The sequence below is a fragment of the Monodelphis domestica genome, chromosome 8 (assembly GCF_027887165.1).
Source record: "Monodelphis domestica isolate mMonDom1 chromosome 8, mMonDom1.pri, whole genome shotgun sequence".
NCBI classification, from domain to species: Eukaryota; Metazoa; Chordata; class Mammalia; order Didelphimorphia; family Didelphidae; genus Monodelphis; species Monodelphis domestica.
In genome coordinates this window covers 199,395,388-199,410,508 of record NC_077234.1, presented here as the reverse complement: position 1 = coordinate 199,410,508, position 15,121 = coordinate 199,395,388, and the positions used below count along the sequence as shown (strand labels likewise).

The following is a 15,121-nucleotide window of genomic DNA, read 5'->3' as shown; positions in this document are numbered from 1 at the left end:
TTCCCTTTCATTCCACACTTTTTTTTTTTTTTTCAGTGGCCTGGGGTCCCTGAGGCCCATGGTTGTTGGGTGATTACCATGGCTGGGGGTGGTTGGGCCTGTGAGCCTTTGGGCAGTGCCTGTGTTATGAGTAGTGGTATCTGTCTCTTAAGGAGGTTGAGTATCAGAGTGACCAGGGGTGGACCCCCAATGAGTAGGATTAGGATGACGAGTAGGACGCCCCCGATCGTGACAATGAGGCTGGTTAGCCATGGGGAGAAATCGAACCATCCATGGGGAGACAGTGTAGCCCACGATTTAGACTCTCTATCTCTCTGCCTCTTTTCGAGGTTCTTTCTGATGGTGGCTAAGTTGCTCCGGATAACTCCAGAGTGATTAGCATAAAAACAGCACTCTTCCCCCAATGCGGCACAGAGGCCTCCTTCCTTAAGGAAGAGGAGGTCCAGTCCCCGTCTATTCTGCAGCACCACCTCGGCTAGGGAGCTGTGGGATTGTTCTAGAAACTTAATGGAGTCCTCAAGGCGTTTAATGTCGCTGTCTATTGAGGTCAGGACGGGTTGCAACCCAACCTCCTGGTAGACGAGGGCCCCTATTCCTGTGGCTGCTCCCGTTACCCCTAAGATAGCTGCTATAGTCAGGCCTACGACTGCTCTTTTCTGGCGGTGGGTTGCATGTTCCAGGGCCCCGGGGATCTCGTCCTCTGAGTGGTAAAGGACTCTAGGGACAATAACAGCGGCTACGCAGAACTCCTGGCCCATGTTCAGGTATGCGACGGAGACACATCGTTGTAGTCCGGAATAATAACATACCCATCGCGTGCCAGTGGGAGGGCGGAGATATGAGTCGGCAGGTACGGAACCCAAGGCCATGGTGGTGGCGCAGAGGGAGGTGTAGATCTTCTGGTCGGTGGGTTTGGGTTGGCCCACACAAAGTCCTTTTCCTTCCATTTCAACAGTTACCCCGACGGTGGTGTCCATCCAATTGCAATTAGAATCCAGAGTGGAGCTTTCTGGGTCGAGTATGGACAGGTTGGAAGGGGCTAGGTTATGGCCATACCCCGAGAGGTACGAGGACGGGGTGAGGCACAGCCAGCAGGAGGAGGTGAGATTTGGCCGGGTGTTGTTCAGGGCTAGGAAGGTGCCGTCGAGTAAATCGAGGTACGGGTCCAGCCTGGGGTTCGAATTCCCAGCTGCGTGGGCGAGGGATAGGGGGAGAATCAGGATGATCGGGAATCTGGTCTTGGTTAGGGCAAGGAAAGGGATTGCCGCAAGGAGCAAGGGGGGTAGGGAGCCGATATCCGTGGCGGTGGACCTCGGGGGGGGGGGGTGAGGGTTAGTGGGGGGGTGGGGGTAAGGGTCAATATCTTGGGGAGCTTTTGGCTTGAGTCCAATGGGTCTCCTGTGTAGGGCTGGATGTAATGCCCCGTAATGTTCCTGCTGATGGCCACAGCAGTCCCCGCGCAAGAGGAGTTGGCGTACTGATGCCATATGACTACCCCGCGGGTCGGGGCGGGCGTGGTTGGGTCCGGGGGGGTGGGTGTTATCCTAAGCTTAGTCTTGGGCTCTGGTTGCTGGTGCAGATTCTGCAGTGGTCCTGCGCTGTGCAAGGCGGGGTCCGGCCTTTTCGTAATCCTGAAGGTGGTCCCGATGTTTCTTCTCCCTTTAATATATTTCCTGAGGCCCCAAGTTCGTCCGTGCAACCAGGTCCCGGACGTCGGTTGGAGGACCGTAAAGTTGAGGTGGGTGCACTGGTGGGGTGAGGGGTGGCAGGCAAGTCTGATAAAGGGGTCCTGTTCTGGAGGGGCCCAGGAGGGATTGCCCGTTACTGCAGTCTCGCAGCCCCAGTGACGACAGTAAAATTGACCCGGGGAGTTGCAGTAGGACTTCTCCGGGTTGGAACTGGGGCATGCGTAATATGATCCGCCGGTGCCCCACTGGTTACATGGGGGGCCCTTGGGTCCACTGATTCCATAGGGGAATAGTCTGCATACCTCGATTGTAAGGGTCGGGGCCAGTGGTGTGGTGGTGCTGGCAAGGGTGATCCACTTGGCGTGGGTGGTGGTCCACCCGGCTGGCCGGTAAGAGACATATAAGCACGTTAAGGTCCAAGTGGCCATCCTGTGGGGGTTCGTGTCCCTCCGTGGTCTGAAGGTTCGGGTGGCTGTGGGTTCGACAGGAGCAGTGGTATTGGCAGGAACAGTGGTCTCGGCAGGAACAGTGGTGTCGATTGGCACGGTGGTCTCGACAGGAACAGTGGTCTCGGCAGGAACAGTGGTCTCGGCAGGAACGGTGGTGTCGACTGGCACGGTGGTCTCGACAGGAACAGTGGTCTCGGCAGGAACAGTGGTCTCGGCAGGAACGGTGGTGTCGACTGGCACGGTGGTCTCGACAGGAACAGTGGTCTCGGCAGGAACAGTGGTCTCGGCAGGAACGGTGGTGTCGACTGGCACGGTGGTCTCGACAGGAACAGTGGTCTCGGCAGGAACGGTGGTCTCGGCAGGAACAGTGGTTTCGGCCATCCAGGAGACGCAATCTCCTGAGTCGCCCCAGGCCAAGCAGACTGCATTGGGGAAGGGGGTCCATGGGATTAAGGGGGGGCATATTTCTGGGTAGCGAACAAGTTTTACGGAGTTCCGGATGCTGCACCACAAAACGCAACTGGAGCCTTGGTCTCGACTGCGTATGAAAGTGTATCCCTCTGGGCATTGCATCAGAGATGGGGAGGTGAATGCAATGTTACGGAGGAGGAGAGCTAGGGTTAACGAGAGGAGGTAGGGCCTCCCAGCCATTAGATTCGGCTAAGCGTCAGCTTCAGAGGGTTGTGGGGGTGGATCTTGGCTTGCCACTCCGGGTTAGGTGCTGCGGTGGGTCGAGCGTGCGAGTGGTGGATCCAGGGGCCTATCCCGTCCACCTTGATAGCTGAGGGGGTAGTCAGCAAGATCACATACGGTCCTTTCCACCTGGGTTGGAGAGTTTCCTTCCGATGTCTCTTGACCAGCACCCAGTCGCCTGGCTGGAGGTTGTGTGGCTCAGCAGGGGGTGGCTGGAACCTGGCGCGAAGACGTGGCCACAGGTCCTGATGTATCTGAGACAGGGAGAGAATAAAATCTCGAAGGTGGGGAGGTGTCTTCTCGGGGGACGGTGTGGAGGGGAGTATCGGGGGTAGGGAGCCATAAAGGATTTCGTAAGGGGTGAGGGATAGGGGGCCTGGTGTATTACGGGTTTTAAAAAGGGCCAAGGGAAGGAGGGTCACCCAGTCCCGGCCAGTCTCCCAAGTGAGTTTAGTAAGAAACTCTTTTAGGGTCCGATTCATTCTCTCCACTTGCCCTGAACTTTGGGGTCTATACTCGCAATGCAATTTCCAATTTACCCCCAAGCCTTTCGCCAAAAGCTGAATGGTTCGGCTAACAAAGGCCGGACCGTTGTCCGATCCTAGGGAAGCGGGTAACCCATACCTGGGGATGATGTCTTCTAAGAAGTGTTTGGCCACTACCTGGGCGGTTTCAGTTTTTGTAGGGAAGGCTTCCGGCCACCCTGTGAAGGTGTCGATCATGACGAGGAGGTACCGGTACCCGAATTTTCCTGGTTTTACCTCTGTAAAGTCGAGCTCCCAGTGCTCGCAGGGTCGCGTTCCTCGCAGGCGGGTTCCTGGGGCTGGGGTCGGTTTCCCAGGCTGTACAAGCTGGCAGGTGGTACAATTGCGGGCAAGTTCCTCAAGGAAGGAGTCCATTCCGCGGAACCTTATCCGCCCCTTGCGCAGAAGCTCCCGGAGGTTGCGGTGTCCTAAGTGGGTGAGGCAGTGGAGGTGGGTAGCCAACAGGCAGCCTGCCGAGTGGGGCAGGAGGAGGTTGCCCTCCCTGTCTCGGGAGTATGTCTCGTGGTCCCTTGGAGCTGCTCCCTCTTGTTTCCCTACCCATATCCGGTCTTCCTCTGAGTACGGGGCCGGTTCTGAGGGAGGGGTCGGGACCGGGAGGTCATCAAGGGATGCGGTTAGGGTGAGGACTGAGGGCATTGGGGCTTGGATTGCTGCCTTCCTGGCGGCTTCATCCGCCCATCTATTTCCCAGCGCCGGGTGGGAGTCCCCCTTCTGATGGCCTGGTGTGTGTATAACGGAGACCTGGCGGGGTTCCCACACAGCCCCTAACAGTTCCTGGATGTTATGTAGGTGTGCTATCGGTTTCCCGGTGGATGTTACGTATCCCCTCTCGCGGTAAATGGGGGCATGAACGTGCAAGGTGGCAAATGCATAGCGGCTGTCTGTGTAAATGTTTACACGTTTCCCTCTTGCCGCTCGTAGGGCCGCTTCTAAGGCGAGAAGTTCGGCCCGCTGAGCTGACGTCCCTTCCGGGAGCTTGGCCGCCCAAACAACGATTCCTTCATCATTGACTACTGCTGCCCCTGCTACCCTGGCCCCGGAGGGAGTGATGAAGCTGCTCCCATCAGTAAAATAAACAAGTTCTGGGTTGGGTAATGGTGTATCCTTGAGGTCTGGCCTGGCCGAGATTGCCTCCACCAGTATCTCCTGACAGGAGTGGAGGCTTAGTTGCTCCCCCGAGGGTAGCAGGGTGGCTGGGTTTAAGGCTGTTGTAACCTTGAAGGTGATTTGGGGTTCATTGAGAAGCAGGGCCTGGTAATGGGTGAGTCTGGAATGGGAGAGCCATCTGACCGGAGGCTGTCGTAGGACCGTTTCTATGGCGTGGGTCGTGGCTACCGTCAGTGCCTGGCCGTGGGTCAGCTTGTCTGCGTCTTTGACCAGTAAGGCAACTGCCGCAATTATGCGGAGGCACGCTGGCCACCCTGACGCAACCGGGTCCATCTTTTTGGACAAGTAAGCGACCGGCCTGTCCCATGGTCCTAGCCTCTGGGTGAGGACTCCCTTGGCCACCCCTTGCCTTTCATCCACAAAGAGGAGGAAGGGCTTCTCAGGGTCGGGTAAGGCTAAGGCTGGTGCCTTCAGCATGGCCGTTCGGAGCTTCCGAAAGGCGGAGTCCATTTCTGGTGTCCAGGTCCATTCTCTGGATTCCCTAGCAGCCTGGTAGAGGGGGTTCGCTATGGTGGCAAAGTCGGGAACCCATAGGCGGCAATATCCTACCGTGCCGAGGAATTCCTGGACTTTCCTTGGAGAGGAGGGGGTTGGGATTGCCAGAATAGATTGGGTCATTGCTGGTGTGAGCCACCGGAAGCCCCCCTTGAGGCGGTACCCCAGAAACGTTACCTCAGTCCGCGCTATGTGGGCTTTCTTGGCACTGACCCGGTATCCGGCATCCTGGAGGCACTGCAAGAACGCACGGGTGGCTTCTTTACATTGCTCTTCGGATGGTGATGCAATGAGGAGATCATCCACGTACTGCAGGAGGGTCACGTCCGGATGGCTGGAGCGGAATTCTTCCAGATCGCGCGCTAGTGCGTCGCTGAAGAGTGTTGGGCTGAGTTTCAGTCCCTGGGGGAGCCTGGTCCAGGTCAGCTGTGAGACGACCTGGGAGGTTGGTGAGCGCCACTCAAAGGCAAAAATGGGTTGGCTTACAGGGGCCAGGGGCAGTGTGAAAAAGGCATCCTTCAAGTCCAGAGTGGTATACCAGGCGAGTGAGGGGTGTAGGTTGCTGAGTAGGGTGTAGGGGTTGGGGACAGTCGGGTGGATGTCTTCCACTCGTTGGTTGACCTCTCGAAGGTCCTGGACTGGGCGATAGTCCCCGGATCCAGGTTTCCTGACTGGCAGGAGAGGGGTATTCCATAGGGACTTGCAGGGAATAAGTATCCCGGTTTTCATAAGTCTTTCAATATGTGGTTGGATGCCCTGTCGTGCTGCTAGCGGCATGGGATACTGCTTAACCCGTACTGGTGCAGACCCGGCCTTCAAGGGGATTACTACCGGGGCGTGGTGGATTGCTAGCCCCACACCGGAAACCTCTGCCCACACTCCTGGGTAGGCCTCTACCCAGGGTCTGATGTGTGGAGGAATGTCTTTCGAGGTAGGGGCAGAGAAAAGGCGGTGCTCATCTTGGAGGGCCATTGTAAGGATAGTGAGGGGAGTCCCTTCGGCATCTGTGACTGATACTGAGTCCTGGTGGAAGTGTATACAGGCGCCGAGTTTGTGTAGGAGGTCCCGGCCTAGAAGGGGTGCGGGGCTATCAGGGACGACCAGAAAGGAATGGGAGACGGTGTGGGAACCAAGGTCCACGGTCCGTTCCGTGGTCCAGGGGTAGGGGCGAGAGCCGGCTACCCCCTGAACCACGGAGTACTTGGAGGTTAAGTCCCTGAAGGTCTGTTTGAGAACTGAGTGTTCTGCCCCCGTGTCTACTAGGAGGGGGACGGCAGTCCCCTCAATACGAGCAGTTACCCAGGGCTCGGGGAGGGGGCCCGAGTCCCGACCCCATCAGTCCCTATCACTAAAGGATAGGGCCGGCCTACCAGATCGGTTGTTCGTGGGTGGGGGCCTTCTCTGCCGTCCCCTGGTGCCGGAGACTTTCTGAGGGCACTCACGTTGCCAGTGACCTGGCCTCCCACAGAAATAGCAAGATTTCCCTGAGGTGGTGTTTGCCCGGGTTGGTGGGGGCTGAAGGACTGCTGCCAATATGCGGGTGGCATCTTGTTGGGCCCTAAGCATTTGTCTATGTGCTCGGTCTTCTCTGGAGCGTTGCTCAGAGAGTTTCTGGTCTTGCCTAAGTAAATCTTCCTGCCTGAGCCGTTCTGCCCTCTCTTCGGGGGATTCCCTAGAGTTATAGACCTTTTCTGCCACCTTCAAGAGCTCCTCCAGGGATTGTGCTGTGAAGGCATCCACCCTTTGCAGCTTTTTTCGGATGTCCGGAGCAGACTGGTTAACGAAGGCAAGCAAAATGGCGGTTTGATTGCTGGGGGCGGCGGGATCCATGGGGGAGTAGATCCGGAAGGCGTTCTGCAAGCGTTCTAGAAAGGCTGCCGGGGTCTCCTCTGGCCCTTGTCTAACTGCCCCAATTTTGGTCAGATTAGTAGGCTTTCGTGCTGCTGCACGGAGGCCCGCTAGGAGATTCTGGCGATAGGACTGAAGACGCTCCCTACCTTGTTCCGTGGAGAAGTCCCAGTCAGGCCGGTTAGAGGGGAAGGCGGCCTCAAGCCGCGCGTTGTCAGTGGTGGGGCGGCCGTCGTCTCCCAAAATCAGCTTACGCCCCTCTACTAGGATTCTGTCGCGCTCCTCGCCGGTAAAAAGGGTGCGAAGGAGCTGCTGACAGTCATCCCAGGTGGGGCTGTGGGTTAAGAAGACGGACTCCAAGAGGTCTATAAGTTTCTGAGGGTGTTCCGAGAAAGGGGGGTTCTGATGTTTCCAATTATATAAGTCAGAGGAGGTGAAGGGCCAGTATTGGTGCATTAATGGTCCTCCCGGGACCATGGGCCCCACTGCCCGGACAGGGAGGGCCACCGTGGAGGATGGTTGGGCGGCTCCCTCCTGCGGGGGGGTGCGCCCCCTTGTCCGGTGGGCTGGGGGGGGAGAGGTTGGTCCCAGGGGTAGTGCTTGGGCTTCCCCTGGGGGATGGGGTAAAAAGGGGGCCGGTGGATTATAGGGAGGTGGTAGGGGAAGATCCAACAGAGGTTCTTCAGGGGCTGGGAGGACAGGGGGTGCCGAGGGGTCCGGCTGTTTGCCTCCAGAGGTGGCGGCGGCTCGTTGGTCTAGGGTGAGTGCCAAGGCCTGAACCAGGTCCGTGTAGGGCTGGAGCCAAGGCGGGGGATCTTGGGCTAGGGATTGCCATGTGAGGATGTACGGCATTTGGTCAGGGTGCCCTTCCTTTCCGGGGAGGAGGATTCTTGCCCTCACGGCTGAGATTATGGCCTTATCCCATGTACCCCCAATGGGCCAGCCTACTCCAAATGTGGGCCACTCCGCATTAACAAAGGTTTGGAGTTTCCCTTTCTTCACTTCTAAGCCTATGCTTGCTGCCCTATCTTTAAAATCCCCGAAATGGTGGAGGACCAGGTCAATAGGCTGGCTTTGAGAATTACCCATTCCTGTGTAGTGAAAGTAAGAAGGAAGATGAGAATACAGATAAGGAGAGAAAGGAAGGTAAGGAAAAGAAGACCACGCGTGGTGAGGAAGAAATCAAGGGGACCGTCAGCCGAGTTAGTGTGTCTGCGACGGGGGGGTAGCCCAAACAAATTAAGGTTAAATTTGGGCCTACCCATGTGCCGGTGGCCGAGTGAGGCGTCCCTCAGTCGGTGCACCGGCGCGGGACTCAAACCCACACGGATGGGACTCAAACCCACCTAACAACAAGTGGGACCCTAGCCCACCTAACGGCCAGTGGGATTTGTAACCCACTGAAAGACTGTGGCCTCAGGACTCGAACCTGGGGCCAGTAGCGGGACTGTAACCCACTGGTAGCCTCAGGACTCGAACCTGGGGCCCGTACCTGCAGGATTTTGTGGGGTATGCGTTGGGGAGGGAAGGGCGCCTCTTCCCGTGTCCAACACCCCGTTTATCGCAGTGTCGAGCTGAGACTCGAACTCAGGACACTGCGAAAGGACTCGAACCTAGATTTGGTAGAAACCGAAACTAGTGGGTAGGGTTGGGAGAGGGCAGGGTAGGGAGAGGGGTGGCGGGAGGGGGTGAATGGGATGGCATTCGCTTCCTCGGTTTCCCGGCTGGGCCCCTGCTGGGGAGACAGAACCGCGGTACCGCCAAGTCCACACTCAGAAACAGGTCTGGAGTTCAACCGAGTCGCGGGCAAGCCCTCACCCCGGAACGGGATGGACCCGTGACGCTTAGGACAGGTGTGTCGTATAAACCCCGACCTGGAGCACAAAGTGCCACCCTTTGCCTGTATGCGTTTCACGGGGTTTCCCTCCAGCCATAAAATATGTCACGCTCTCTCATTCACTCACACACTCAGCCAAGTCCACACTCAGAAAACAGGTCTGGAGTTCAACCGAGTCGCGGGCAAGCCCTCACCCCGGAACGGGATGGACCCGTGACGCTTAGGACAGGTGTGTCGTATAAACCCCGACCTGGAGCACAAAGTGCCACCCTTTGCCTGTATGCGTTTCACGGGGTTTCCCTCCAGCCAGAAAGAATGTCACGCTCCCTCATTCACTCACACACTCAGACCATAACCCAAGTTTCGGTTTCAAAAAAAGCCAATAGGGGTCCCGGAGGCTTACCTGCTCGGCGTAGGTCTCTTGCTCTCCGTCTGTGGTTCCTGGACACCCTTGGGACGAGCCCCCATATGTTAGGGTCCGTTTAGGGGCCAAAGGAACGGAACAGACGCTGCAATCAGCACAGAGAGGTGGTTTATTGTAACACAGTTACACACGCGTGGGGAGGAGCCCAAGGCAGGTCCTCCCCGAAGCAAATTTAAGGCAGGCTTATATACCCATGGAGCTTACCAGGGGTCCATGTGGTTATCACACAAGGTGGGGGGATCAAGGTGGTTATCATGTGGGGTGGGGAGGTCAAGGTGTCCATCACTCAGGGGGTGCTTATCTATGTTGGGTATGTTGGTGGGGTGGGGAGGTCAAGGTGTCCATCACTCAGGGTGTGTGGGTTTAGAGGGGGTGCTTATCTATGTTGGGTTCGTTGGCCTAGGAGGGGTGTTTATCTATGTTGGGCTCGTGGGCCTAGTTGGCCCAGTTCCCTTTCATTAGCAGGCAACATTTTTGTTAGATATTCAATTACTATAATGATGCATTCGTTATATTTCTATGATGCTGATGGGAAAAGAAGCAAGACTGAGGATAGTATATAAATAGCACTAGTCTTGATACCTAAGGAATATTAAAAAAACACAGAAGACATCCTTCAGTGCATTTGATAAATCCTCTATAAAGGGTTTTGGGGAAGACAGAAATAAGAATTGCATATGACAGAAATGTATGGATGAAGCTGTGATGTACACTCTTAGGAGTATTTTATTCCCCTTAATCCTAATGCCTTCTTTCTAGTGATATATACTGTACACTGTTGTTCAGCCATTTTCTTCAGTTGTATCTGACTGTTGTGACCCCATTTTGGGTTTTCTTGACAAAGAAAATGGGGTGGTTTACCATTTCCTTCTCCAGTTCATTTGACAGATGAGGAAACAGGGGCAAACAGGCTTAAGGGACTTCTCCAGGATCACATAGCTAGTGTTGGAGGTCAGATTTGAATTAAGATAAGTCTTTCTAACTTGAAGCTCAGCATTCTATCTACTGTGCCACCTAGCTGCCCCATCCTGAACATAGTTTGTTTATATATGATTGCATGTTGTTTCCCCTGTTAGATTGAGAGCTGCTTGAGATCAAGGACTGTTTTTATTTTTATTTTTTGTCTTTCTTTATATCTAAGTGCTTAGTGCAGTAACTAGCACTTAATTAGGGCTTAATAAGTTCTCATTGGCTGACTGGCTGACTACATTGATGAAATTATGAATCTTTTGAAATTATTGACTACCTATTGAACATTTCCACCTAGATGTTCCATAAATCTCTTTTTTCTTCTTTTTGCCATTCAGATAATTTCACACTCTTGTTGAACTAAGTAGTTATTTCCTCTTGAATCTAGGATAAAATATAAATGTCTACATTTGACATGTAAAGCTCTTCATGACATCTTCCTCCTGCTCTAGTTTTCTTACACACTATCCACTCCCCACATCTAGCCATACCAACCTCCTCACTGTTCTACACACAGCACATGTGACACTCCATATGTCGTCTTCATGATTTTGCACTGGCCATTCCCCAACCCCCATCCCACCATGCCTGAAATGCATTCTCTCCACATCTCTGCCACTTGGAACCTCTGGCTTCCTTAATGGTTCAACTTATATGCCACATTCGGTATGAAACCTTTTCTGATACTCTCAGATGCTCGTACCCTCTCTCCTCAAACTCCCTGTATTCATTGCATCCATCCATCCATCCATCCATCCATCCATCCATCCATCCATCCATCCATCCAAGTATTGTATGTATGTATGTATTGATCAATTGATCGATTTATCTATCCATCTATCTCTGTGTCTATCTGTCTGCCCATCTGTCCATCTGTCCATCTCTCTCTCTCTCTCTCTCTCTCTCTCTCTCTCTATCTATCTATCTATCTAATCTATCTACCTGGACAGGTAGGTGGCACAATGGATAGGAGTTCTGGGCTTAGAGTCAGGAAGTCATCATCCTGAGTTCAAATGTGACCTCAGACACTAGCTGTGTGACCCTGAGCAAGCCACTGAACCCTGTTTGCCTCATTTCCTCATCTGTAAAATGAACTAGAGAAGGAAATGGCAAACTATTCTAGTATCTTTGCCAAGAAAACCCTGTATGGAGTCACAAAGAGTCTGAAATGACCAAAATGACTCAAGGACAAAATTAATCTAAAAACATATATAAATATAAATAATAGTTCAAAGCCCATTTGCATAAAACTCTACTTATTGGTGGAGACTCAATACTCCATGAGATCTGCAGAAGGGCAAACCTAGGGAGTGTTTGGGAAAGGAGACATCTTGGTCTATGAGCTTCTAGCTTTGAGAATCCATAGATTTTAACACTCTTCAGGCCCCTGAATACTGTTGAACTAGTATATCTTCTCCCCCCCCCCCCCCCCAGAGTTCATTTACTTTGTATATTATCTGGCATATATTCTCAACCACATACTCTCTCTGGTTTCTATTTATGATTGGTTTGGATATTTTATTTGCTATTTCTGTATGTGTTCATTGTGGAACTGGTATTTGGTGGGACGGGAATAAAGCCTTGGATTTGTGCTTTGGAACAATCATTCCCCATCAAGAGATAGAGATCTGGCATTTGGTTTGAACCTAAAAATTATTTCCTCTAGGTTGGCAATATTTTGGGGGTGCAGGTTGTTATAATTCTCCCCAGTACCCCTAACTCTGAAGAGAGCAGAGTGGCAGGCATCTGATTTCAACCCACAACTTTCCTTCTTGGAAGGAAATTAATTTCTTTTAGAGAATGGTAAGGGGAGAGAGGTGGAGGCTAATATTCTAGAGATATTTTTACATACCTCCCTGTGAACCAAAAATAGAGAGATGCATATGGACACATATAATCAACAAAGACAAAACATTCCACATAGTAACCCTGCAAGGTATAAAATGCACACGTGTGCCTGTTTTATTCTTTATTAAAATTTTTTTATTTTTTATTATTTTATTTATTTATAATATAATAATTTATAATAAATTAATTTATTAAAATTAAATTAAATTAAATTAAAATTAAAAAATAAAATTAAAACTCCTTGAATGCAGGGTATTTCACTTTACTCTTTGTTTTCCTAGCATTTAGTACATAGAGCAGTATAATGGAGTAAACAACAGAGTTTATAAAAAGTAGAATAGAATAAACAATGAATAAATACTTAATGATTATTACAACTAACATATTAGCCACTACAGAAACCCAGCATTTTAGAAGGGGAAGGGCTCTTTGAGATCGTTCATTCCAATATTCCCCATTTTACAGATGTTAAAACTAAGGTTCAAGGAGATAAAAAAGATCTTGCCTGAGATCACATAGCTTGCTGACTTGCTCCGCAGCCTCTGGTAAGCCACTCAACTGTTCTGATATGCCCTATGGGATTTCCATTCTGGTTCCAACATCACTAATGTTACTAGCCTTCATTTCATAAGATATTGTGGCTAAAGGCTAGATGACTCATAATATTTTTATGTACTGAGTCAAGTTAGGTTGTTAATCTCACCTTTCCTATGTGATGATTTAATGATTTTTAAAACAAGTCAGTTACTGAGTATAAAGCCAATAATAACTGATTTGGCATTTAGAAGAAGCAGCATGGCCTAGAAAACTGTGAGCTGGGTTTTGAGATAGGAAGACCTGGGTTCAAATCTCACTAAAAACCAAACCAAACCTATTCCCTTCTATCTTAGTATCCGTTTTAAGATAGAAGAGCAATATGGGCTAGGTAATTAGGGGCAAAGTGACTTGTTTAGAGTCACATAGCTAGGAAGTGTCTGAGTCCAGATTTAAATCCAGATCCTCCTGACTCCAGGATCCCCAAAACTCACTTCTGATACTTGGTAGTTGTGTGTGAGGGTTCCTCTACTTCTTAGGGACTTAAATGGTCCCTGAGAAAATTCTTTAGGCCTGGATGGAGGGAACTCTGCCATCAAGGGTTCACATGTGTTAGAGAATGGAACTGTTATTTTTTTTTTGGTATAAAAAACTTTTAGATGAGGAAGCTTGACACCTTTGAGGCAACTTATGGTCTTAAAAAATTACACAGAGCACTAAGAAATTAAATTAGTTGTCCATTATCACACAACCAATATGTATCAGAGATGGGATTTGAAACCAGGAACCCTCTATTCAATATTTAATTAATTAAATTTAATATGCATTTTATCTCTGATAACATTATAAATAAGGGTATATCAGGTATTTGTTGTTATTGATTACTCATGTCTGACTCTTTGGGCCATTTGGGGTTTCTTTAGCAAAAATACTGGGGGGGGTTATCATTTCCTCTCCAGCTTATTTTACAGATGAAGAAACTGGGGCAAGCATGTTTAAATGACTTACACAGGGTCACACAACTAGGAAGTGCCTGAGGCCAGTTTTGAAATCAGGAAGATGAGTTTCCTGACTCAAAGCCTGGTGTTCTATCGACTGTGCCACCTAGCTATCCTTTTATAAGTTGAAAAAGTAGTTTTCTATATTGCATGTGAAACTTGAAATTATACTTTAGACCTATGTAAAACTTTAATTATAATATTAGCAGATATAAATTGTCTTTTTTAAGATCACAAGTCAGATACAAAGGAATACATCTGGTTTGACTTTCAAATAGTTTTAAAGCTTTGACCATAGAGAAAAAAATAATTAAAATAAATGTCATTTGTTGTAGATAGATGTACTAAATTCTTTTTTATTTTATCAGAGAAAAATAAGTTCTTGATCCAGTGAGTAAGTCTCAAAGTGATATTTAATTATTTTCTTGCCACTCTTTCCTGACTGCAAATTCATTCTACACATTCTGATTCCTTAAGGAAACAATATTGAGAAGGGGAAAAAAATCTTTTTTTTAAATTGGGTTATACTCAGAAATGATAAGCAGGATAATTTTTTAAACCCTTACCTTTGGCTTTATAATCAATACTAGGTATTGATTCCAAGGCAGAAGAGTGATAAGGGCTAGGCAATGGGGGTCAAGTGACTTGCCCAGGGTCACATAGCTAGGAAGTATCTGAGGTCAGATTTGAACCCAGGACCTCCTGTCTCTGGGTCTAGCTCTCAATCCACTGAGCCACCCAGCTGCCCCCTAAGCAGGATCATTTCAAAAAAACCAGAAAGATCTGCATAAACTGATGCAGAGCAAACTAAGCAGAACTGAGAGACTGTACATGGTAACAGCAATATTGTACGATGGTTATCTATGAAAACTTGGCTACTTTAGGCATACAATGATCTGGGACAAACCTGAAAGACTTATGATGGGGAATGCTATTCACCTCCAGAGAAAGAAGTGTTGAGAGTTGGATGGATAGGAATCAAAGCATACTATCTTTTACATCAGTTATTTATGGTCTTATTTTGGAGTTTTGATTTTGTATGAGTGTGTTCTTAATAATACAATATTAATCAAAATATTAGAAAGGATATAGTTTGGTGTATTAGACTATTATAGCAATCAACGAGATGAAGAACTTCTATTGGAGGAATACAAATTTCAGGTCAGTGTAGTTATTTAGGGAAGCTGAAACTCATGCAGTGGGAAATAAGCTGTACTCATTTGGAATGGTGAGTGCACAGTTTACCTGATGAGATCCCAGGAAAAAATCTTTGGCATGTCCAGATGTTATTTGATCCTTTCAAGATTTATACTCACTACAGAGTCTCCAGAGTTATTATGGCCACTTTGATCTAACCCTTCCGGAGAGTTAGTATGGTAGTTCTGGACTAGTAATTATAAGATTAATTACATTTCTTAATCTTATACTAGAATTTACTTCTTATCAAATGTTACCAAAACTTGTTACCCAATGCTATAATATTTTTTAACATACTCTGAACATTTGTTAATCATTTATGTTCATTAATTGTCAAAAACCTACAAAAAATACTGTTGAACATCTAAAGGTAGTCTTTGCCACAGGCTGGGTATGGTGAGACTTTCAGCTTTAATTTCTACAATTAAA

General features: G+C 49.6%; 1 protein-coding gene across 1 annotated transcript; it reads right to left on the bottom strand.

The window, feature by feature from the left end:
* Window positions 1-2,787: 2,787 nt before the first annotated feature.
* On the bottom strand, window positions 2,788-9,361 carry LOC103092726 (uncharacterized). Its single transcript, XM_056808515.1, has 5 exons — window positions 9,351-9,361; window positions 9,126-9,231; window positions 8,378-8,498; window positions 6,408-7,976; window positions 2,788-6,350 (listed from the first exon to the last, which is right to left on the bottom strand). Exons 1-5 carry the CDS (start codon window positions 9,359-9,361, stop codon window positions 2,788-2,790), a joined length of 5,370 nt encoding a protein of 1,789 aa, XP_056664493.1.
* Window positions 9,362-15,121: the final 5,760 nt, after the last annotated feature.